The sequence below is a fragment of the Dendronephthya gigantea genome, unplaced genomic scaffold (genome assembly GCF_004324835.1).
Source record: "Dendronephthya gigantea isolate DGI-Jeju-01 unplaced genomic scaffold, DenGig_1.0 000077F, whole genome shotgun sequence".
Taxonomy (NCBI): Eukaryota; Metazoa; Cnidaria; class Anthozoa; order Malacalcyonacea; family Nephtheidae; genus Dendronephthya; species Dendronephthya gigantea.
In genome coordinates this window covers 243,728-263,903 of record NW_021163087.1, presented here as the reverse complement: position 1 = coordinate 263,903, position 20,176 = coordinate 243,728, and the positions used below count along the sequence as shown (strand labels likewise).

Genomic DNA, 20,176 nt, shown 5'->3' with positions numbered 1-20,176 from the left:
ATTCGATTCAGCGTAAGAAATTATACTTACAGGTCTTAAATATATTACTAAACAAGAGTATTCGCAGCGATTTATGACGTTTGAAAGACAAACGGAATTGAATTGTTGACAAATCGCTCAAAATTACTATGCTATACTTTACTAGTAATAGTAAGTTTGGTCTTTGATATCTTTCATATCGTTGGTTTTCTCTTTTAATTTTCGTCCTTAAATAAGTGGATCGGTCTTACATTGCGATTTATTTTATAGTACTTTGAGCCAAATATATTCTATTTCGAAGGTTTTAAAGTATAGTTTCAATAAGCGAACTTTATGACAAATCGCTCAAAATTATTAAACAAATTAAAAATGCAATACGCTTAATCCTTGATTTCTGTATCGTTGCTTTTCTAGTTTCCGGCTCTACGCCAGTTTATTCGTCTCACGTTTCTCTTCATTTTGATAGTATTCTTATATAGTATTTTTAGCCTAAATATTTTATTTCTGAAGATTTTAAAACGGCGCAATTTTGACCTTAATGTACCAACCAACCAGGCTGCGGCCGACAGGAGAATGTAAGTTGTTAGAAATGAGCGGACGTTTTATTTCCAGACAAGCATTGCGGGCACCGCATTTTAGTACTGTGTCTGGTTTGTTATTGTAATCTGATATTTGTATCATATGTCACAACTTTATTGTATCACACATCCTGCTGTAAATATTTTTAGCTCACTTCGCACTCAAGATGGCTTAGCTTAAGCTGAAACATGTTTGCTATCAAAAATTTAGTCGTTTACCTCAAATGTTAAAATGTTGATGTTTTAATCTCTGTCCCTGCTGACACACCGCACTACAGGCGACAACGGTACAGGTAGCCCGTAAATATCGTAACAAGAAGCAATTAACACGCGTCAAGTCTCTTGTTTTTCTGAGCTTCCTCTGTAGATATTTTATTCCGGCTCAAAAATTATTGAGCAATTAAAGCGAATCCTTGCCCTGAACTTTTACCCACTTAGGGTACGCCTATCCCCTCACCCGTGTTTTATTTCCTCACCCGTGTTTTTTTCCCTTATCGATATCCGTGTTTTATCCCACCTCCGTATCCGTCTCGTATGTATCCGCGTTTTGTCCCTACCCGTTCACGGTGAGCCGTGAACCCCAAAGGGCAGACAACAATGAACATTTCTCATTGATCTTTCCCGATGTATGGGAATTTTGGCCGTGAAAGTTGAAGCATGAAATGTAAACATTTAAAATATGTAGAGTTTTCTTTTAAATGTGACTTAAAGTTTGCCGCTTTCGGTCACCAGTTTGCCGCCAACCTCCATTTTAATGTCTTTATTTGACAAATCTTACATCGGAAAAGCCCTGTAACGTTCCTGTTGCGTCATTCAGGAATCATGAATAATAATATAGAATTCAGTGAAATCATTGAAACAATTAAAATGCCACGTTACAATGCATGTTTCTAAATCACTTCAGTTTGTCATTCTAAAATACCAAGCCACTCATTACTCTCTTTCCATAAATTTTACATTCAACCAGAGACGAGGGGAAGCAATTTATTATAAACAAGAATATATATATATATATATATATATATATATATATATATATATATATATATATATATATATAAGGTAAGAAAATCATAACTTGATAATCTATAAATAGGTTTTCAATGTGCATAGGAGTCAATATTGTGAACAAATTACACCGTTAAGGCGCGATGAAAAGACTACACTCTACAGTAAAATCATGTTAAGAATATACTACAACACTACCGCATCGTGTAAACACATTCATGGTATCGCTTCAATGATTTGACTATTTTCAAGAATGATTCTGAGAATAAGGAAATTAATTTAGTAGTGGGAGATTATAACTGCGGTTGGAGCATGCAGTTAAGTTATTGACTATAAAACACATGCACTCGTTCATAAACAAGGAACTCGAAGCACTTCTCGTCCCTTGTTTATGAATGAGTGCGTGTAAAACCGGATAACGCACTCGCAGAGTGCTTTTAATCCAATGCCACATTACAGACGATAAAGCTGAAAGACATTGCGGACAATTTGACCAAGTGATTCAAGAACCCACTCGAGTGACTCGACTAACTGAATCATCAATATCAAGCACATTGATTGACCTTGCATTCACGAATAGACCAAAAATGTCAAAATGTCAGGTGTCGAACATCTATGTAACAATAAGCGATGCTCTGATTTTGAGACCGAGGGGAAATATTTTTCTATCTGGACCGACCACCAAACCGTATTCTTTACAAAAAAGCGGCGTTCGGTCGTATTATCATTGTGTGGTCAGCAATCGCAACAACAACATAACAATTAAATGATTAAAATCAATTAAATAATGCATGACTTGGAGAGGGCACATATAGGTGTTTGCTAGCCAATAAATTAACTCATAACACGGAGAAACTGAGTATAATTATGATAATACATATAGGCTCCCGGCAAAGCTTGTATAAAATCAAAGTCAGAAAGTCAAAACGATTAGGAATTGTCGTTGAGGATCAAATTTGTGAAAAACATCATATAGATGCAATTGTTTCCAAGGTTTCTAACTGAGGAATTGGCCGTCTAACAAGACGTATGAAAGATTATATGCAAATGAGTAATTTGGTGCAAGTTTATAATGATACCCCTTCTCGGGTATTCGACAGTTGTAAACAATTATTAGATGAAAACAAAAAAAGCAATTCTCATGTAGAAAAAGTAAGAAACAACTGCACAAATGAAGCAATAGCTTAGATGTTTGAAGTAGGGGATAACCATGCAGTTTCATATTTTGAGAAGAAACAGCATTAACTTTTAAATTCCCAAGTCTAAAACTAACTTCACGAAAAAGAGCATAAGTTACTCCATTAAATGTTGTAAAAACTGAAGGACTATTGTTACAGGACTAACAATGTGGGCAGCACAACATTGCTCATCCTGTTCATATCAGTATTCCATCAACCTGATCGTTTTTAGTCGTGTAGGATTCGATGAGGGTTTCGAGTATAAATATACTTTATATAGGACTACGTGCTACATAAAGCATGTGCTGAGCAAACTGAATAATGTCGAGGGCCTTCCTCGCTTTCAAGTTTTTGGTTCACTTGCCGTAATGCAAAGTATAGTAGTAACCAGATTTTTCATCAGCTGTGTAAAGTGACCATGATGAATACAGCATTGTTATGTCGAACTTCTGTGTTCGAAATATAAGCTAAGCTTAATAGTTGCAATAAACATTGTGTGTATCGCGAGCATATAGGTTAATCTATTTTGCAGTTTATTTAATTTATTAAATTACCCAAAATTCTTCGTGCTGTGAACTAATTTGTTGAATCTTTCTAATTATTGCAGTTTTTTACTTAGAACATGAGAAAGAGCAACGCCCGCCGTAGACAAATACCTCGCTGGTCACATGCAAAGAAACGAAAATATTTTCTCATCTTCGCTGTTACTGCAGTAATCTGTAATGTCCTTTGGCTACTCTATGTCTTCCACCCAAAGATTGATCGATATCTATCGGAAAAATTTGAAATAAAAAATGTTACATTTACGTCATCGTTATGCCCCGAAATGAGAAGCCTTCACAATATTGATGATATAGAACAAGATGTGACGTGTCAACCACGTCCACCTTCAAATGAATCTTGTAAATTTACTGCTAAACATTTCAAAATATTGCATTCTAATTTAATTTGCAAAGATCAAGACGAACCATCCTATAATCTCTGCTATCTGTCAAATACTATTATGGACCAATCAAATGAAGGGAAAGTAACATGTGACCTCTCGATTTGCGATATTGATAAATGTCTTATAATAGAAGAGCTCGACCTGTCGAATGGAAAGATGAGGGGTCAAAAAGTGGAAAAAAAAAAACGAGATTCGAAAACTTTTGCAAATCTTGTAAAGGCCGCTCTAATACGAGCAAGAGAAAAAAACGTTAATTTCGTATTTTTAAACTGCATAAGGAAAGGGAAAAATAGAACAATCTCACAAATGATTAGCATTGTGCCAAAGTTGCAATTTCTTAAACCTGATGAACCTAAACCTCTTGGGGGAAAACTTAATTTAAATGTTTTAGTGCTTGACTCGATTTCAAGAGCACACTTTTACCGTTCATTTCCGAAGACCATTGAATATTTGCGAACAAAACGAGCGAATAGAAAACCAAAATCAGCGTCATTCTTCGAGTTTCAGCTTTTTCAAGGTATTCATTCAAGTACACACGGAACAGAGAAAGGTTTTTTTACTGGTGAACTGTACCCAAAAAATTATACAGAAAGACAACTTAGGGCAAAACCATCAAACCCAAATGTCCTCTTCGGTATTATGAAAAACGCTGGATATCAAACGATGTTTCTGGAAGATATGTGTTACTTATGGCGATATGGTCTTATGGCCAGTTTTATAGTGAAAAGATGGAAACCTTTGAAAGAGAAACTTGATAACTCGAATATTGACACTATCGGTGAGTGTGCCGGATCATATGCTAATTCCATTGACATATTATATAACTATACCTGGACAGCCTGCTCATGCACTTTTAATCAGCGACGAGAGTGCCAAATTACACGTCATATCTACTGACGAATATAAACGTACATGAAATGGTGTACATCATTGAATCTGAAAAAAATACAACAGCTTGAAATGAAATTGAAATGAAAGCTGATCTTCGCGCCAAAATTGTAGTCAGGATCCGGAATACTGATTGACTTCAACACTCTCATAATTGCCGCCATTTTGAATCACGCATTTTTAATGACCAGCAGGCAGTCCAGGTATATATATTATGTCAATGGCTGAGACACATAATTATGTACTTTCACGATTGTGTTACCTATGTACCTCACAATCACACGATCCAATATCCCTGATTTATTCAGTCATTAAAGGAAAAAAAACGCATCCATTGTAGAAAATAGTATTTTACAAAAAACAATGTCTTGAAAATTTTACAGCGATTTCAATAAAAGGGTGTTTTATGCAAAGTTGTGTTGATCTCAAATATAGTGTTTACCTCAAATATAATTTCCCCATATTTTTGCATCGTTACCCAATAACCCGAGGTTCCTCGACCAATCCGAGGGAAGGATTTTGAATAGTCACCTGCGTTTCAATGGAAAACATTTTCGACCCTTAAAAATTCATATTCTTTATTCTCAGGCATCACACACTCTTCTTGCAAGATTGTCTTATCAGCAAGCCCTGGAACATCACATCAATTTAGAGCAAATAAACATAATCAATTGTGTTACAATGGAAAACACTTTCATCAATATCACCTGGATTTTTTAACTCGCTACATCAAGACAGTGGAAAGCAGGCGCGGATATAGGGGTAGGCATGGTAAATTATCCAGATAATTATTATTCCATTCCTATAATATTCCCGTGATATAATTGTCCGATACTGATCTAGCGTGATTTTAATTTCCTGTTTTGAATATTTTCTTACTTCTCAGTTCTGATGCATGCTGATGAACCCTAATATGGGGTGAAAGTTAGGTGTGTAATTTTGTCAATAACCAACACAGTATTATCCTCATGTATGAATGGCGTCATGAAGTTTTGACTAATTAAGGTATGAAAATTTCCTAGATCCGCGTCTGGTGGAAAGCACTTCAAAAAGCAAACCATTCTTCTCATACACAAATCTGCGGGTGTCTCATGATGACGTTGGTCTTCGAGTGCAAACTGTGGATCAACATCTTTTGGAATTCATTGAAGATATGTCCCAGAAAGAAAATACGCTGACATTCATCCTTTCTGACCATGGAAACACGTACACTGGTTATCAGAAACATAAAAGTATAATAGATGGAAGACTTGAAATTAGTCATCCTTTCTTATTGGGCATCATTCCGTACAATGTCGGTCAAATATTAGGAAAAGAAATTTTAGACAATCTAAAAATAAACCAGCATCGTTTGTTGAATATTTTAGATTTGAGAGCTGGGCTAATCGAACTTTCAAAATATAATGGAGAAGCCAAGTTACGTCCTGCAGGATTGCTAGGAAAGATTTCAAAATACAGAACTTGTAAAGACCTGAAATCCTCACTTTCCGTTTTTTGTATTTGCAACGGTTGGTACCTCCCAGTGAAGCTTTCCGCAGAACAGATAATCATTGCAGAGTTTGCTCTTGGTAAATTGAACAACATGATTCAGGATTCACTGGCGATATCCAGGGTAGAAAATAAAATTTCAAACACCCCACATTTCCTCTTTGGGCATTGTCAACGATTACAAAGAAGATCAATTATAAACATGAGACGGCGGAAATCAGATGAAAAAAAAATAGCTGAACTAATGGATATTCTTGTGCAGTCAAGTCACCTCATAAAACAAAACGAGGTTTTCACGGTTTCTATCGAGTATAATGCAGATTCCAAAGAATCGTACGACATCAAGTTTGTGGATTATAAGAGGTTATCAACCTTTGGCATATACGAGCAATGTGCTGATCCAAACGTTGAACTTCAGCTGTGCATATGCAACAACAAATATCTTGCGCAAAACTTTACAATGCCATCAAATGTTGATTTAGTGCGAACCAAAAAGCATCCAATATATGACATAGTCGGTAAATCAGCTGAAATTGAGGTACGTGAGTCTTGCATTCTTCTAATTCAACGATTCATTTCAGATTCAAATATTCCAAGAAAGCTTCGTCAAGCAATAAGAATATATGACATAGCCAACGTTTGCGATGACAAAACTTTTAGCGTCCACGTTAATGAAACAAATTCAAAGAGTATTTCAACAGCGAAGCTTCCAATCTCTATGATCATTCCTCCACGAACATTATACTTTGTGACCGCACTCAAATCATTGGTGGTGTCTTATAAACCGAAGATAGACTGGATTATAAACGTTGTTCGCCCTTAATTGCGTCAGGTTAGAATTGTTTTGCCCTATGTCCACTTCTTGATGAATTTTAAAAAATATTATATTCAGCATTATTTAGTTCTATTTCAATAATTTTTATTATCATTTAATATATCTTTTACTCAATTTTGGTTGGTTGATTTACCTGCAGTTAACTGGGTGCAAATAACACTCTGAGCATGCGCATTTGTAAAAAACGTGGCTCAGCTACAAATAATACTCTGAGCATGCACATTCATATCAATTTTTTAAACAGTGGCGACTCGCTTTACCGAACTATCAGAACAAATTAACATTAAACATTAGCAAAACTGAGTATAAATTATGCTTATTGGATCACGACAAAGGATGTCCCAAGTTAGTGCCGATCCAATCTTTTCACGGGGATCTGAGGGTATTAACCCTGTTTCATCCACCAAACCACTACGTGTGGTGGTAGATGATTGCATCACCTGGAAAGACCATGTTGATAAAGTGACAAAAAAGCTGCAAAAGGGATAGGAATGTTGCGTATATCTAAACACTTATTCGATAAAGATACGCTTAAAACCATTTTTAATGCTTACTTTTTACCTCATTTTGATAATTGTGCGCTAGTATGGAATAATTGCTCCAAAACCTTGCAACCAAAATTGCAAAAGCTTCAAAACAAAGCTGTTCGAATAATTAGAGGTGATTGCTACAGAACTCCCGCTGATATTTTTAGAACTAAGCTTTCATGGGACACCCAGGAGGCTAGGAAAGAGAATCAATTGGAGAATCAGTTTGAAAGTTTAATGACAATCAAATTACAATCCGTACCAACCACAAACGTATGAATTGTTCGACAAGTATGCTCCCCACTTGTCTGAGCCAATGCTTTAAAACGCAGTTTTAGTTATAAAGGGCTGCAATGTGGAACAATATCGAAAAAGGAAAATATAAATTTTAATGATGTTTCAGTTCCTCTTTAACTTTGTTAAGACACGGCCATCTAAAAATAAACCTTTTTATTTTTGCATATGTGTTAAATTTTACTATACTTAATGTGTAATCAGGTTTTTTTCTGATTGGTTGAGATGCGACCGTGTATAAATATTTGTAAATAAATAAAGCAGAATTGTCTTAATTATGCGTAGATAAAAATACAGAAATCAGCCATCAATGTTTTGTTAGTTAAACGAATCTGGTTTTTATTATCAGATGCTATTTTTGTGTAAGCTGTATAAATGAGTTTTCTTGGTTAAATAAAATATTGGGTCAAAAATTCCATGTACGTGTTTCTATAGTAATATTTTACAACGAACTCAAAATTGAAAGTTGAGTTGTGAATGATAAATCAATTATTCACTGCTTGCCACCGATATTTTGCTCGAAATCGTCTAATAATTGATTATTATCAGATACAAAATTTCAGCCAGTATCGTTTTGTTCTATCTTCTTCTGGTAATAAACATTAATTATTAAAATGCCCTATGTTCATTGTCCAATTAAATGTCATAATTTTTGCTCGTCCCAGACATCGCGCAGCACTTCAGTTTGTGACTGCAAACATGGCGAAACAAGAACATGGGGATTTAATTTTCCACGGATGGAGAAAGAGGATACGCCCAAAATTTTCCTACTCTTTCTATAGATGAGCACAATATTAATATCACATTTGAGAAATAGAAAAAATTTTCCGTGTTTCTGTACAGTTATAGAAACACGCGTGAGACTTTGCGAGAATGAGAAATAATCAGTGGGAAAACGAGACCGTAGGGCGAGTTTTCCACGTAATTTAGAGCTCTTCCAAACTCCCACAAGTGTTTCTATAACTGTATAGAAACACGGGGAAAAATGTTTTCTATTTCTTTTATTAATATAACTCAATAAAAAGATTTTGTACAAATATTATAATTCGATTCAATTCGATTCTCAGTACATTAATTCGATTCCCATTACATTACTTCGCTTGACAAGTTCGGCGGGAAAATTCCCGTGTTTCTATACAGTTATAGAAACACGCTTCTCGACCAATCAGCACGCGCGTACTATAAATGTTATATTGTAATTATTTTATAATATAACTCGATAAAAATATTTTGTACAAATACAGTGCAGGATTCAAGGAATTCTAAGTGAATGGTCCTTGCGAAATTTTCCTAACTAAAGAATTAATTTTAGTCTCCATTTTCCCTACATTGCGCAAAAAATTGAAGGTTTTATTTTGTTGGTTTTAGAATTCTTAAGCTATTGGTTAAACATTGAAAGGTTTGACAAGTACGTAGCTCTAAGTTCAAATATCATTATAATGGTAGCAAGAATCTAGCAAGAAACTTGAAAAAAGAATTATGAGACTTTTTTATTTTGAAAATGTCAGATTTTTACATGACTCGACACAAACATGATAAAAGGCTTCACTTAATTAAAAAAATAATGTTTAATATTGATTGGCACATTGAAATATATTCGTGGGGTACACGCAATTCCAACTAGCACACGCGCAACAAATTTCGCGGCTGTTAAAATGTTGTTGTTTTAATCTCTGTCCCCTGACACACCGCACTGGAGGCGACAACGGTACAGGTAGCTCATACATATAATAACAAGAAGCAATTAACATGCGTCAAGTCTCTTGTTTCTTCCTCTGTAGATATTTTATTCCGGGTTAAAAAGTATTGAATAAATATAGCGAATACTTGTCCTAAACTTTTACCCACTTAGGGTACGCCTATCCCCTTACCTGTGTTTTATTCCCTCACCCTTGTTTTATTCCCTCCTCCGTGTTTTATTCCCTCACCCTTGTTTTATTCCCTCCTCCGTGTTTTATTCCCTCCTCCGTGTTTTATTCCCTCACCCGTATTCTATTCCCTCACCGTGTTTTATTCCCTCATCCGTGTTTTATCCCCTCATCCGTATCCGTCTCGTACGTATCCGCGTTTTATCCCTACCCGTTCACGGTGAGCCGAGAACCGCGAGGGGCAGACAACAATGAACATTTCTCATTGATCTTTCCCGATGTATGGAAATTTTGGCCGTGAAAATTGAAGCATGAAATGTAAACTGTAAAAACATGTAGAGTTTTCTTTTAAATGTGACTTCAAGTTTGCCGCTTTCGGTCACCGGTTTGCCGGCAACCTCCATTTTAATGTCTTTATTTGACAAATCTTACATCGGCAAAGCCCTGCAGTAACGTTCCTGTAGCGTCATCCAGGAATCATGAATAATAATAGAGAGTTCAGTGAAATCATTGAAATCAATTAAAATGCCACGTTACAATGCATATTTCTAAATCACTTCAGTTTGTCATTCTAAAATACCAAGCGACTCATTACTCTCTTTCGATAAATTTTACATTCAACCAAAGACGAGGGGAAGCAATTTATTATAAACAAGTATATATCTATAAGGTAAGAAAATCATAACTTGATAATCTATAAACAGGTTTTCAATGTGCAAAGTCAAGCTAAGATTGTGAACAAATTACACCGTTAAGGCGATGAAAAGACTACACTCTACAGTAAAATCATGTTAGGAATATACTACAACACTACCGCATGCGCATCATGTGAACACATTCATGATATCGCTTCAATAATTTGACTATTTTCAAGAATGATTCTAAAATAAGGAAATTAATTTAGTAGTGGGAGATTATAACTGCGGTTGGAGCAATTAAGTTATTGGCTATAAAACACATGCACTCGTTCATAAACAAGGAACTCGAAGCACTTCTCGTCCCTTGTTTATGAATTCGTGCATGTGTGTAAAACCGGATAACGCACTCGCAGAATGCTTTAATCCAATACCACATCGCAGACGATAAAGCTGAAAGACATTGCAGACAATTTGACCAAGTGATTCAAGAACCCACTCGAGTGACTCGACTAACTGAATCATCAATATCAAGCACATTGATTGACCTTGCATTTACGAATAGACCAAAAATGTCAGGTGTCGAACATCTATGTAACAATAAGCGATGCTCTGATTTTGAGACCGACCACCAAACCGTATTCTTTTCAAAAAAGCGGCGTTCGGTCGTATTATCATTTTATGGTCAGCAATCGCAACAACAACATAACAATCAAACGATTAAAATCAATTGAATAATGCATGACTTGGAGAGGGCACATAATTATATGTGTTTGCTAGCCAATAAATTAACTCATAACACGGAGAAACTGAGTATAATTATGATAATACATATAGGCTCCCGGCAAAGCTTATATAAAATCAAAGTCAGAAAGTCAAAAAGATTAGGAATTGTCGTTCAGGATCAACTTTTGTGAAAAAAATCATATAGATGCAATTGTTTCCAAGGTTTCTAACTGAGGAATTGGCCGTCTAACAAGACGTATGAAAGATTATATGCAAATGAGTAATTTGGTGCAAGTTTATAATGATACCCCTTCTCGGGTATTCGACAGTTGTAAACAATTATTGGATGAAAACAAAAAAAGCAATTCTCATGTAGAAAAAGTAAGAAACAACTGCACAAATGAAGCAATAGCTCAGATGTTTGAAGTAGGGGATAACCATGCAGTTTCATAATTTGAGAAGAAACAGCATTAACTTTTAAATTCCCAAGCCTAAAACTAACTTCACGAAAAAGAGCATAAGTTACTCCATTAAATGTTGTAAAAACTGAAGGACTATTGTTACAGGACTAACAATGTGGGCAGCACAACATTGGTCATCCTGTCAGTCATATCAGTATTCCATCAACCTGATCGTTTTTAGGCGTGTAGGATTCGATGAGGGTTTCGAGTATAAATATACTTTATATAGGACTACGTGCTACATAAAGCATGTGCTGAGCAAACTGAATAATGTCGAGGGCCTACCTCGCTTCCAAGTTTTTGGTTCACTTGCCGTAATGCAAAGTATAGTAGTAACCAGATTTTTCATCAGCTGTGTAAAGTGACCATGATGAATACAGCATTGTTATGTCGAACTTCTGTGTTCGAAATATAAGCTAAGCTTAATAGTTGCAATGAACATGTGTGTATCGCGCGCATATAGGTTAATCTATTTTGCAGTTTATTTACTGATTTATTAAATTACCAAAAATACTTTGTGCCGTGAACTAATTTGTGGAATCTTTCTAATTATTGCAGTTTGTACTTGGAACATGAGAAACAACGCCCGAAGACAAATACATCGCTGGTCACATGCAAAGAAACGACAATATTTTCTCATCTTCGCTGTTACTGCAGCAATCTGTAATGTCTTCTGGCTACTTTATGTCTTCCACCCGAAATTTGATCGATATGTAACGGAAGCATTTGAGATCAGAAATGTCACATTTACGTCATCGTTATGCCCCGAAATGAGAAGCCTTCACAATATTGATGATATAGAACAAGATATGACGTGTCAACCACGTCCACCTTCTAAAAAATCTTGTGAATATACTGCTGAACATTTTAAAATATTGCATTCTAATTTAATTTGCAAAGATCAAGATGAACCATCCTATAATCTCTGCTATCTGTCAAATACTATTATGGACCAATCAAATGAAGGGAAAGTAACATGTGACCTCTCGATTTGCGATATTGATAAATATCTTATAATAGAAGAAATCAACATGTCGAATGGAAATATGAGGGGTCAAAAAGTGGAAAAAAACAAACGAGATTCGAAAACTTTTGCAAATCTTGTAAAGGCCGCTCTAATACGAGCAAGAGAAAACAACGTTAACTTCATATTTTTAAACTGCATAAGGAAAGGGAAAAACAGAACAATCTCACAAATGATTAGCATTTTGCCAAAGTTGCAATATCCTAAACCTGATGAACCTAAACCTCTTGGGGGAAAACTTAATTTGAATGTTTTATTACTAGACTCGATTTCCAGAGCACACTTTTACCGTTCATTTCCGAAGACCATTGAATATTTGCGAACAAAACGAGACAACAGAAAACCAAAATCAGCGTCATTCTTCGAGTTTCAGCTTTTTCAAGGCATTCATACAAATACACACGAAACAGAGAAAGGTTTTTTTACTGGTGAACTGTACCCAATGAATTATACCCATAAACAAAAAGCAACTGAAACATCACACCCAAATGTCCTCTTCGGTATTATGAAAAACGCTGGATATCAAACGATGTATCTAGAAGATATGTGTCACACATGGCTAAATGGTCTCCTATCCACTTTACACGTGAGAGGATGGGAGCCTTTGAGAAAAAAAATTGATAACTCCAATATTGACACAATCGGTGAGTGCACTGGATCATATGCTGATATTAGTGTCATAATAAACAATTATGGGATGAGGTTTTTGGGATATGCAGAGTTCGGCTCGGATGATAACGCTTACCTCGACCTTGACTCTGCATATCACAAAAACCGAATTCAATAATTGTTTTATTATACATTTGAAAAATAGTAAACATAGTATTAACGAATGAAAAACCTTATTTAAGAGCAACATCTAAAAATACATCAATTATTAATACATAAATACATTTAAATGAATACCGCTTGTTAACCACCGCAGGCTCACTTGGATATAACTCAGTTATCTGCTAGCAGATAAATGAATTTTGCGTGATTGCGCGATTTATCTGTCAACTATTAGCCAATCAAATTGCTTAACTGCTATAATGTATAATAATTATATTTATTATACGGTTGGGGTATTTTACTGAGAACTAAAGCATTCGTATAACTCATACGCCACTACATCCGAGGAATAGTGCGGATATTTTCCGTACCGTAATTACTCGAATTACGCCTCCCTCGAATAAACGCCGCCCTCGAATAAACGCCGCAGAGACAAACAAAAATATCATTAAACGCCGCCCTCAAATAAACGCCGCAACCTTTTCGTCATTGCGGAATTTATTCGAAGCATTTATTTATAACCACTGTAAGAAATTCAAGTATTTATCTTTACAAAAAAAGACAACATTGAATCTAAACCAGTAGTGGAAATTTATTTTTCTCAATTTGAATGTTATTCAGTTCAAAGTGGTTATATTTCATAGCTTTGCTGCTCAGCTATTTCTCCAAAACTTCTGCGATGCGTAATTCCGTGGTAACAGCCGAGAATCTTGCCGATACCACCACAGGTAGCCCGCTATTGGATTTGCTTTTAGTTAAATATTAAATACATTCTATACAAAATAACATGAAGTGTCGCCGTCCTTCATTCACTGCTGACATATTAACGCAGGCGGCAATTCGTGCGGTGCAGTGCAACCTTTATGTATATATTAATATAAGGTTGGCAACTCTTTGTCGTATTTTCACATTTACGAATTACATACACAAATTACACATGAAAGTACTCGTACTTAAACACAAAAATATACACAAAAAACTAAATCTATGTGGGAACTGACTCTCCTAAAACATTTCCGAAACATTTGTTTGTCTTTAAAGCCATTACAAATATGTGAAATTTACGAAAATACAAACACTTTTTGGTTGAATTTTTTGAAAAGCCGTCGGGATCCCATTACCCTGCCCTACGTCACAGCAAACACGCAATATGATTGGCTTAGTTTTGAATTTTGAAATTTGTTTACGTTAACGGGACTCAACCAGCCAATCATATTGCTTAGTTTTGAATTTTGAAATTTGTTTACGTTAACGGGACTCAACCAGCCAATCATATTGCGTGTTTGCTGTGACGTAGGGCAGGGTAATGGGATCCCGACGGCTTTTCAAAAAATTCAACCAAAAAGTGTTTGTATTTTCGTAAATTTCACATATTTGTAATGGCTTTAAAGACAAACAAATGTTTCGGAAATGTTTTAGGAGAGTCAGTTCCCACATAGATTTAGTTTTTTGTGTATACTTTTGTGTTTAAGTACGAGTATTTTCATGTGTAATTTGTGTATGTAATTCGTAAATGTGAAAATACGACAAAAAGTAGCCAACCTTATATTAATATATACATAAAGGTTACACTGCACCGCAAAAATTGGCGCCTGCGATAATATGTCAGCAGTGAATGAAGGACGGCGACACTTCATGTCATTTTGTATAGAATGTATTTAATATTTAACTAAAAGCAAATCCAATAGCGGGCTACCTGTGATACCACTAGATTGTATTGGTTAAATTAGCGTTTAAATTACACAATAACTTCAGAGTTGTCACGAGTTTGCAATAAACGCCTCCTTTGAATAAACGCCGCCCTCGAATAAACGCCACATCTTAATTGCTAAAAATTTAATAAAAGCCGCGGCGTTTATTCGAGTAATTACGGTATGTCACGTTTGGGATTGAGATAGCGAGTTTCGAAAATTTTCCCTCAATTTCCATTGTTGTTTTTTTTGTGAAAATACAAATGGTTTTTGCTTCGTATATAAAACGAAATTAACGTTAAATACATTTAAACATTTAAAAGACATCTTTAGATAAGTAAATTTGTCCTACTTAAATGTTTAAGTTACAATTTAAAAAATATTCGCTTTTAGTGCAAATATTTTCTGTGTCGGTATATCCATTTAAATTATGCAAAGATTGGAGCAATTGATTGTTTAAGCCCTCGAGGTCTTGTCTTAGTTGTTTTGCTCTATTAATTTCGCTTCGAAGCTCTTCTTTTAATTCGCCTATTTCGAAAAGTTCCGGCGTCGCTTCTGCTAAAACATATTTGCCCTTATTTGAGTTCACAGGTACTTTCACGGTTGTGTTACCTATACAGGATGTCTCAAAAAAAACGTAACCACTTAAATATGCAAGAACATTAATACAGCCCCGGCGCACACTAGAGCTATCGGTGCTTAGCAAAAAGTCATTCGTGGCCATTGGCGTAAACCAGTTGCTCTCGTGTGCGGGCGACTTTTCAGGCGACTTTGGTCATTCGTGCCACTTACGGCAAATATCTAGCATGTTTGATAATTTCTGCCTCGCGCGCCAAAATCTTTCCGTGTGCGGCAAACTGAAAGCTATCTGCTTATGGATTGTCTTAACAGCGCATGCGTCATAAACAAAAGTAAACATCAAAAAGAGCGGTGCAAACAAAGCCAAACGAATTGGTGGCTGATCATGAGGCCAAATTGGAAGACAAACTGGTTGATCTTTGGTCAAAATACAGTTGTTTATATGATGTGAACTCTGCAGATTTCAGAAACAGAGAGAAACGGGAATGCGCTTTGCAGAAATAGCTAGTGAGCTCTCTCCAACAGGTAATATAATTAATAGCACTTGGATAACGGTGTTTAGTCTAGTCCTACGCAATAGCAACAAAAATAACAACACCTCTTCGTCTTCATTTTCATCAATAATTTTGTTTTTGCAATCTGTACGCCATCTTGGATGTTTACATTCGTATATTACGCATGCGCTGTTAAGACAATCCATAAGCAGATAGCTTTCAGTTTGCCGCACACAGAAAGATTTCGGCACGCGAGGCAGAAATTATCAAACATGCTAGATATTTGCTGTAAGTGGAACGAATGACCAAAGTCGCCGGAAAAGTCGCCCGCACACGAGAGCAACTGGCTTACGCCAATGGCCACGAATGACTTTTTGCTTAGCACATAGCTCTAGTGTGCGCCGGCCTTAAAGCGCAATGGATAAGCACCTCTGGAAATTGAAAATGGCTCTTAATCCTTTATTCAAAATGCTAAAAGTCATTTTACCCGAACTATGGTTGCGTTTTTTTTGAGACACCCTGTATACCTACCTCACAATCACACGATCGAATATCGCTGATTTATTCAGCCATTTTAGTTACATCTCCGTACTCCAGATTAATAACTGGGTAATTTTTCAAAAAAAACAAACAATTCATTGAAAAAATCCATTGTCTTTTCAAAAAACAATATCTCGACAACTTTAGAGCGAATTATATAAAAGGGTGTTTTATGCGAAGTTTTAAAGTAATGTTTAACTCGAATATAATTTCCCCATATTTTTGCATTCTTCGTTGTTCTCGGTACAGCATTTTCTTTAAAATCACTCTTTTTCACTGTGTCACTTTCATCTGTCATAATTGCGTAACAACCCGAGGTTGCTCGACGAATCACAGGGAAGAATTCTGAATAATCACCTCCGTTTCAATACGAAAAATTTTCGTCAGTGAAAAATTCACAATTTTTTATTTTCAGGCATCACATACTCCTCTTGCAAGATTGTTTTATCAGCAAACCCTGGAAGGCGACATCAATTTCGTGCAAATAAACATAATCAATTGTGTTACAATGGAAAACACTTTCATCAATATCACCTGGATTTTTTAACTCGCTACATCAAGGCAGTGGAAAGCAGGCGCGGATCTAGGGGTAGGCAACATAGTCAAGTGACTATGGTAAATTATCCAGATAATTATTATTCCATTCCCGTAGTATTTCCGTGATATAATTGTCTGATATTGATCTAGTATAATTTCCTATTTTGAATATTTTCTTACCTCTCAGTTCTGATGCATGCTGATGAACCCTAATATGGGGTGAAAGTTAGGTGTGTAATTTTGTCAATAACCAACACAGTATTATAATCATGTATGAATGGTGTCATGAAGTTTTGACTAATTAAGGTATGAAAAATCCTAGATCTCCGTCTAGTGGAAAGCACTCCAAAAAGCAAACCACTCTTCTCATACACAAATCTGCGGGTGTCTCATGATGACGTTGGTCTTCGAGTGCAAACTGTGGATCAACATCTTTTGGAATTCATTGAAGATATGTCCCAGAAAGAAAATACGCTGACATTCGTTCTTTCTGACCATGGAAACACGTACACTCGTTATCAAAGACATAATAGAATAATAGATGGAAGACTTGAAATTAGTCATCCTTTCTTATTGGGCATCATTCCGTACAATGTCGGTCAAATATTAGGAAAAGAAATTTTAGACAATCTAAAAATAAACCAGCATCGTTTGTTGAATATTTTAGATTTGAGAGCTGGGTTAATCGAACTTTCAAAATATAATGGAGAAGCCAAGTTACGTCCTGCAGGTTTGCTAGGAAAGATTTCAAAATACAGAACTTGCAATGACATGAAATTCACACGATCCGTTATTTGTATTTGCAACGGTTGGTATCTCCCAGTGAAGCTTTCCGCAGAACAGATAATCATTGCAGAGTTTGCTCTTGGTAAATTGAACAACATGATTCAAGATTCAATGACGAGCTCCAGGATAGAAACTAAAACTTCAAACGCTCCACATTTCTTCTTTGGCCATTGTCAACGATTACAAAGAAGATCAATTATAAACATGATACGTCGGAAATCAGGTAAAGGAAAAATATCTGAAACAATGGATATTCTTGTGCAGTCAAGTCACCTCATAAAACAAAACGAGCTTTTCAAGGTTTCTATCGAGTATAATTCAGATTCCAAAGAATCGTTCGAGATCAAATTACTGGATTATAAGAGGTTGTCAACCTTTGGTATATACGAGCAATGTGCTGATCCGAACGTTGAACTTCAGCTGTGCATATGCAACAACAAATCTCTTGCGCAAAACTTTACAATGACATCAAATTTTGATTTAGTGCGAATCAAAAAGCATCCAATATATGACATAGTTGGTAAATCAGCTGAAATTGAGGTACGTGAGTCTTGCATTCTTCTAATTCAACGATTCATTTCTGATGCAAATATTCCAAGAAATCTTCGTCAAGCAATAAGAATATATGACGTAGCAAACGTTTGCGATGACAAAACGTTTAGCGTCCACGTTAATGAAACAAATTCAAAGAGTATTTCAACAGCGAAGCTTCCAATCACTATGATCATTCCTCCACGAACATTATACTTTGTGACCGCACTCAAATCATTAGAGGTGTCTTATAAACCGAAGATAGACTGGATTATAAACGTTGTTCGCCCTTAATTGCGTCAGGTTAGAATTGTTTTGCCCTATATGTCCACTTCTTGATGAATTTCAAAAAATATTATTTTGCTAGTGTTAGCATTATTTAGTTTTATCTCCGTCAATATTTAGTTCTATCTCCATAATTTTTATTATCATTCACTTTATCGTATTCTCAATTTTGATTGGTTAATTTGCCTGCAGTTAACTGGGTGTTAAAAAACGTTGCACAGCTGCAAATAATACTCTGACGTGCACATTCATATCAATTTTGTAAAAAGTGGCGACGTGCTTTACCGAACTATCCGTTATCCGAACAAATTAACTTTAAACATTAGCAAAACTGAGTATATGCTTATTGGATCAAGACAAAGGCTGTCCCAAGTGCCGATCCAATCTTTTCACGGGGATTGGAGGGTATTAACCCTGTTTCATCAACCAAAACACTATGCGTAGTAGTACTGAGATGAATGCATCACCTGGAAAGACCATGTTGATAAAGGGAGGAAAAAGCTGCAAAAGGGATAGGAATATTGGGTTGATCTAAACACTTATTCAATAAAGATACGCTTAAAACCATTTATAATGCTTTTATGTTTTACCTCATTTTATAATTGTGCGCTGTTATGGAATAATTGTTCGAAAACCTTGCAACCAAAATTTCAAAAGTTTCAAAACAAAGCTGTTCGAATAATTAGAGGTGAGTGCTATAGAACTCCCTCTGATATTGTTAGAACTAAGCTTTCATGGGACACCCTAGAGGCTCGGAGAGAAATCAGTTTGAAAATTTAATGACACAAATAATGAAAGGTAATTCAGATAATTACCTCAGTGATCTTTTTACAATCCGTACCAACCAAACGTATAAATTGAGAAATATTCTCCGAACTTGCCCAAGCCAAACACCAATGCTTTAAAACGCATGCGTTAACATAGTATTCACATTTTGTAAATAATTAATATTTTTATTGTTCCTCTTTTAATGTCTTTTAACTTTGTTAAGACACGGCAATCTAAAAATTAACCTTTTTTTACATGTGTCTTAAATTTTATTATAGATAATGTATAGTCAGGTTTTTATCTGATTGGTTGAGATGCTACCGTGTATAAATATTTGCCGGTAAATAAATAAATAAAGCAGAATTGTCTTAATTATGCGAAGATAAAAATGCAGAAATCATGCAGCAACCAATGTTTTGTTAGTTAAACGAACCAGGTTTTTATTATCAGATTATATTTTTGTGTAAGCTATATAAACGAGTTTTCTTGGTTAAATAAAATATTGAGTCAAAAATTCCATGTACGTGTCTCCATAGTAATATTTTGCTATTCTGCTTGCCACAAATCACAATATTTTGCTGGAACTCGTCCAATAATAATCGTCCCCTAAGTGTAGGGTAGTTTTTACTAAATTTGTACTTCGTTTTTTTGCAATGAAACGCGATTAAAAAATGAAAACATGCGAAAAGTTTGTTGAAATTTTCCGTGTCCCGATGCGGAATGCTTGTTGCCGTGCAAAAACATCAATTTCAAAACTCG

The 20,176-nt window shown here is 35.5% G+C and overlaps 1 protein-coding gene across 1 annotated transcript; it reads left to right on the top strand.

Annotated features, from left to right (window-relative positions):
• The first annotated feature begins 11,983 nt into the window (after positions 1-11,983).
• LOC114532026 lies at positions 11,984-19,880 on the top strand. The gene is made up of 3 exons (XM_028553620.1): positions 11,984-13,079; positions 16,926-17,099; positions 17,370-19,880. The coding sequence occupies exons 1-3, from the start codon at positions 11,984-11,986 to the stop codon at positions 18,656-18,658; spliced, it is 2,559 nt and encodes an 852-aa protein (XP_028409421.1). The 3' UTR covers positions 18,659-19,880.
• The last annotated feature ends 296 nt before the right edge of the window (positions 19,881-20,176 follow it).

Excerpts from the sequence above, each read along its gene's own strand:
- LOC114532026 (XM_028553620.1), top strand. The coding sequence starts at position 11,984 with ATGAGAAACAACGCCCGAAGACAAATACATCGCTGGTCACATGCAAAG. Across the intron at positions 13,080-16,925 it reads CTCCAATATTGACACAATCG|GCATCACATACTCCTCTTGC; the intron begins GTGAGTGCACTG and ends TTTTATTTTCAG. Across the intron at positions 17,100-17,369 it reads AAGCAGGCGCGGATCTAGGG|ATCTCCGTCTAGTGGAAAGC; the intron begins GTAGGCAACATA and ends GAAAAATCCTAG.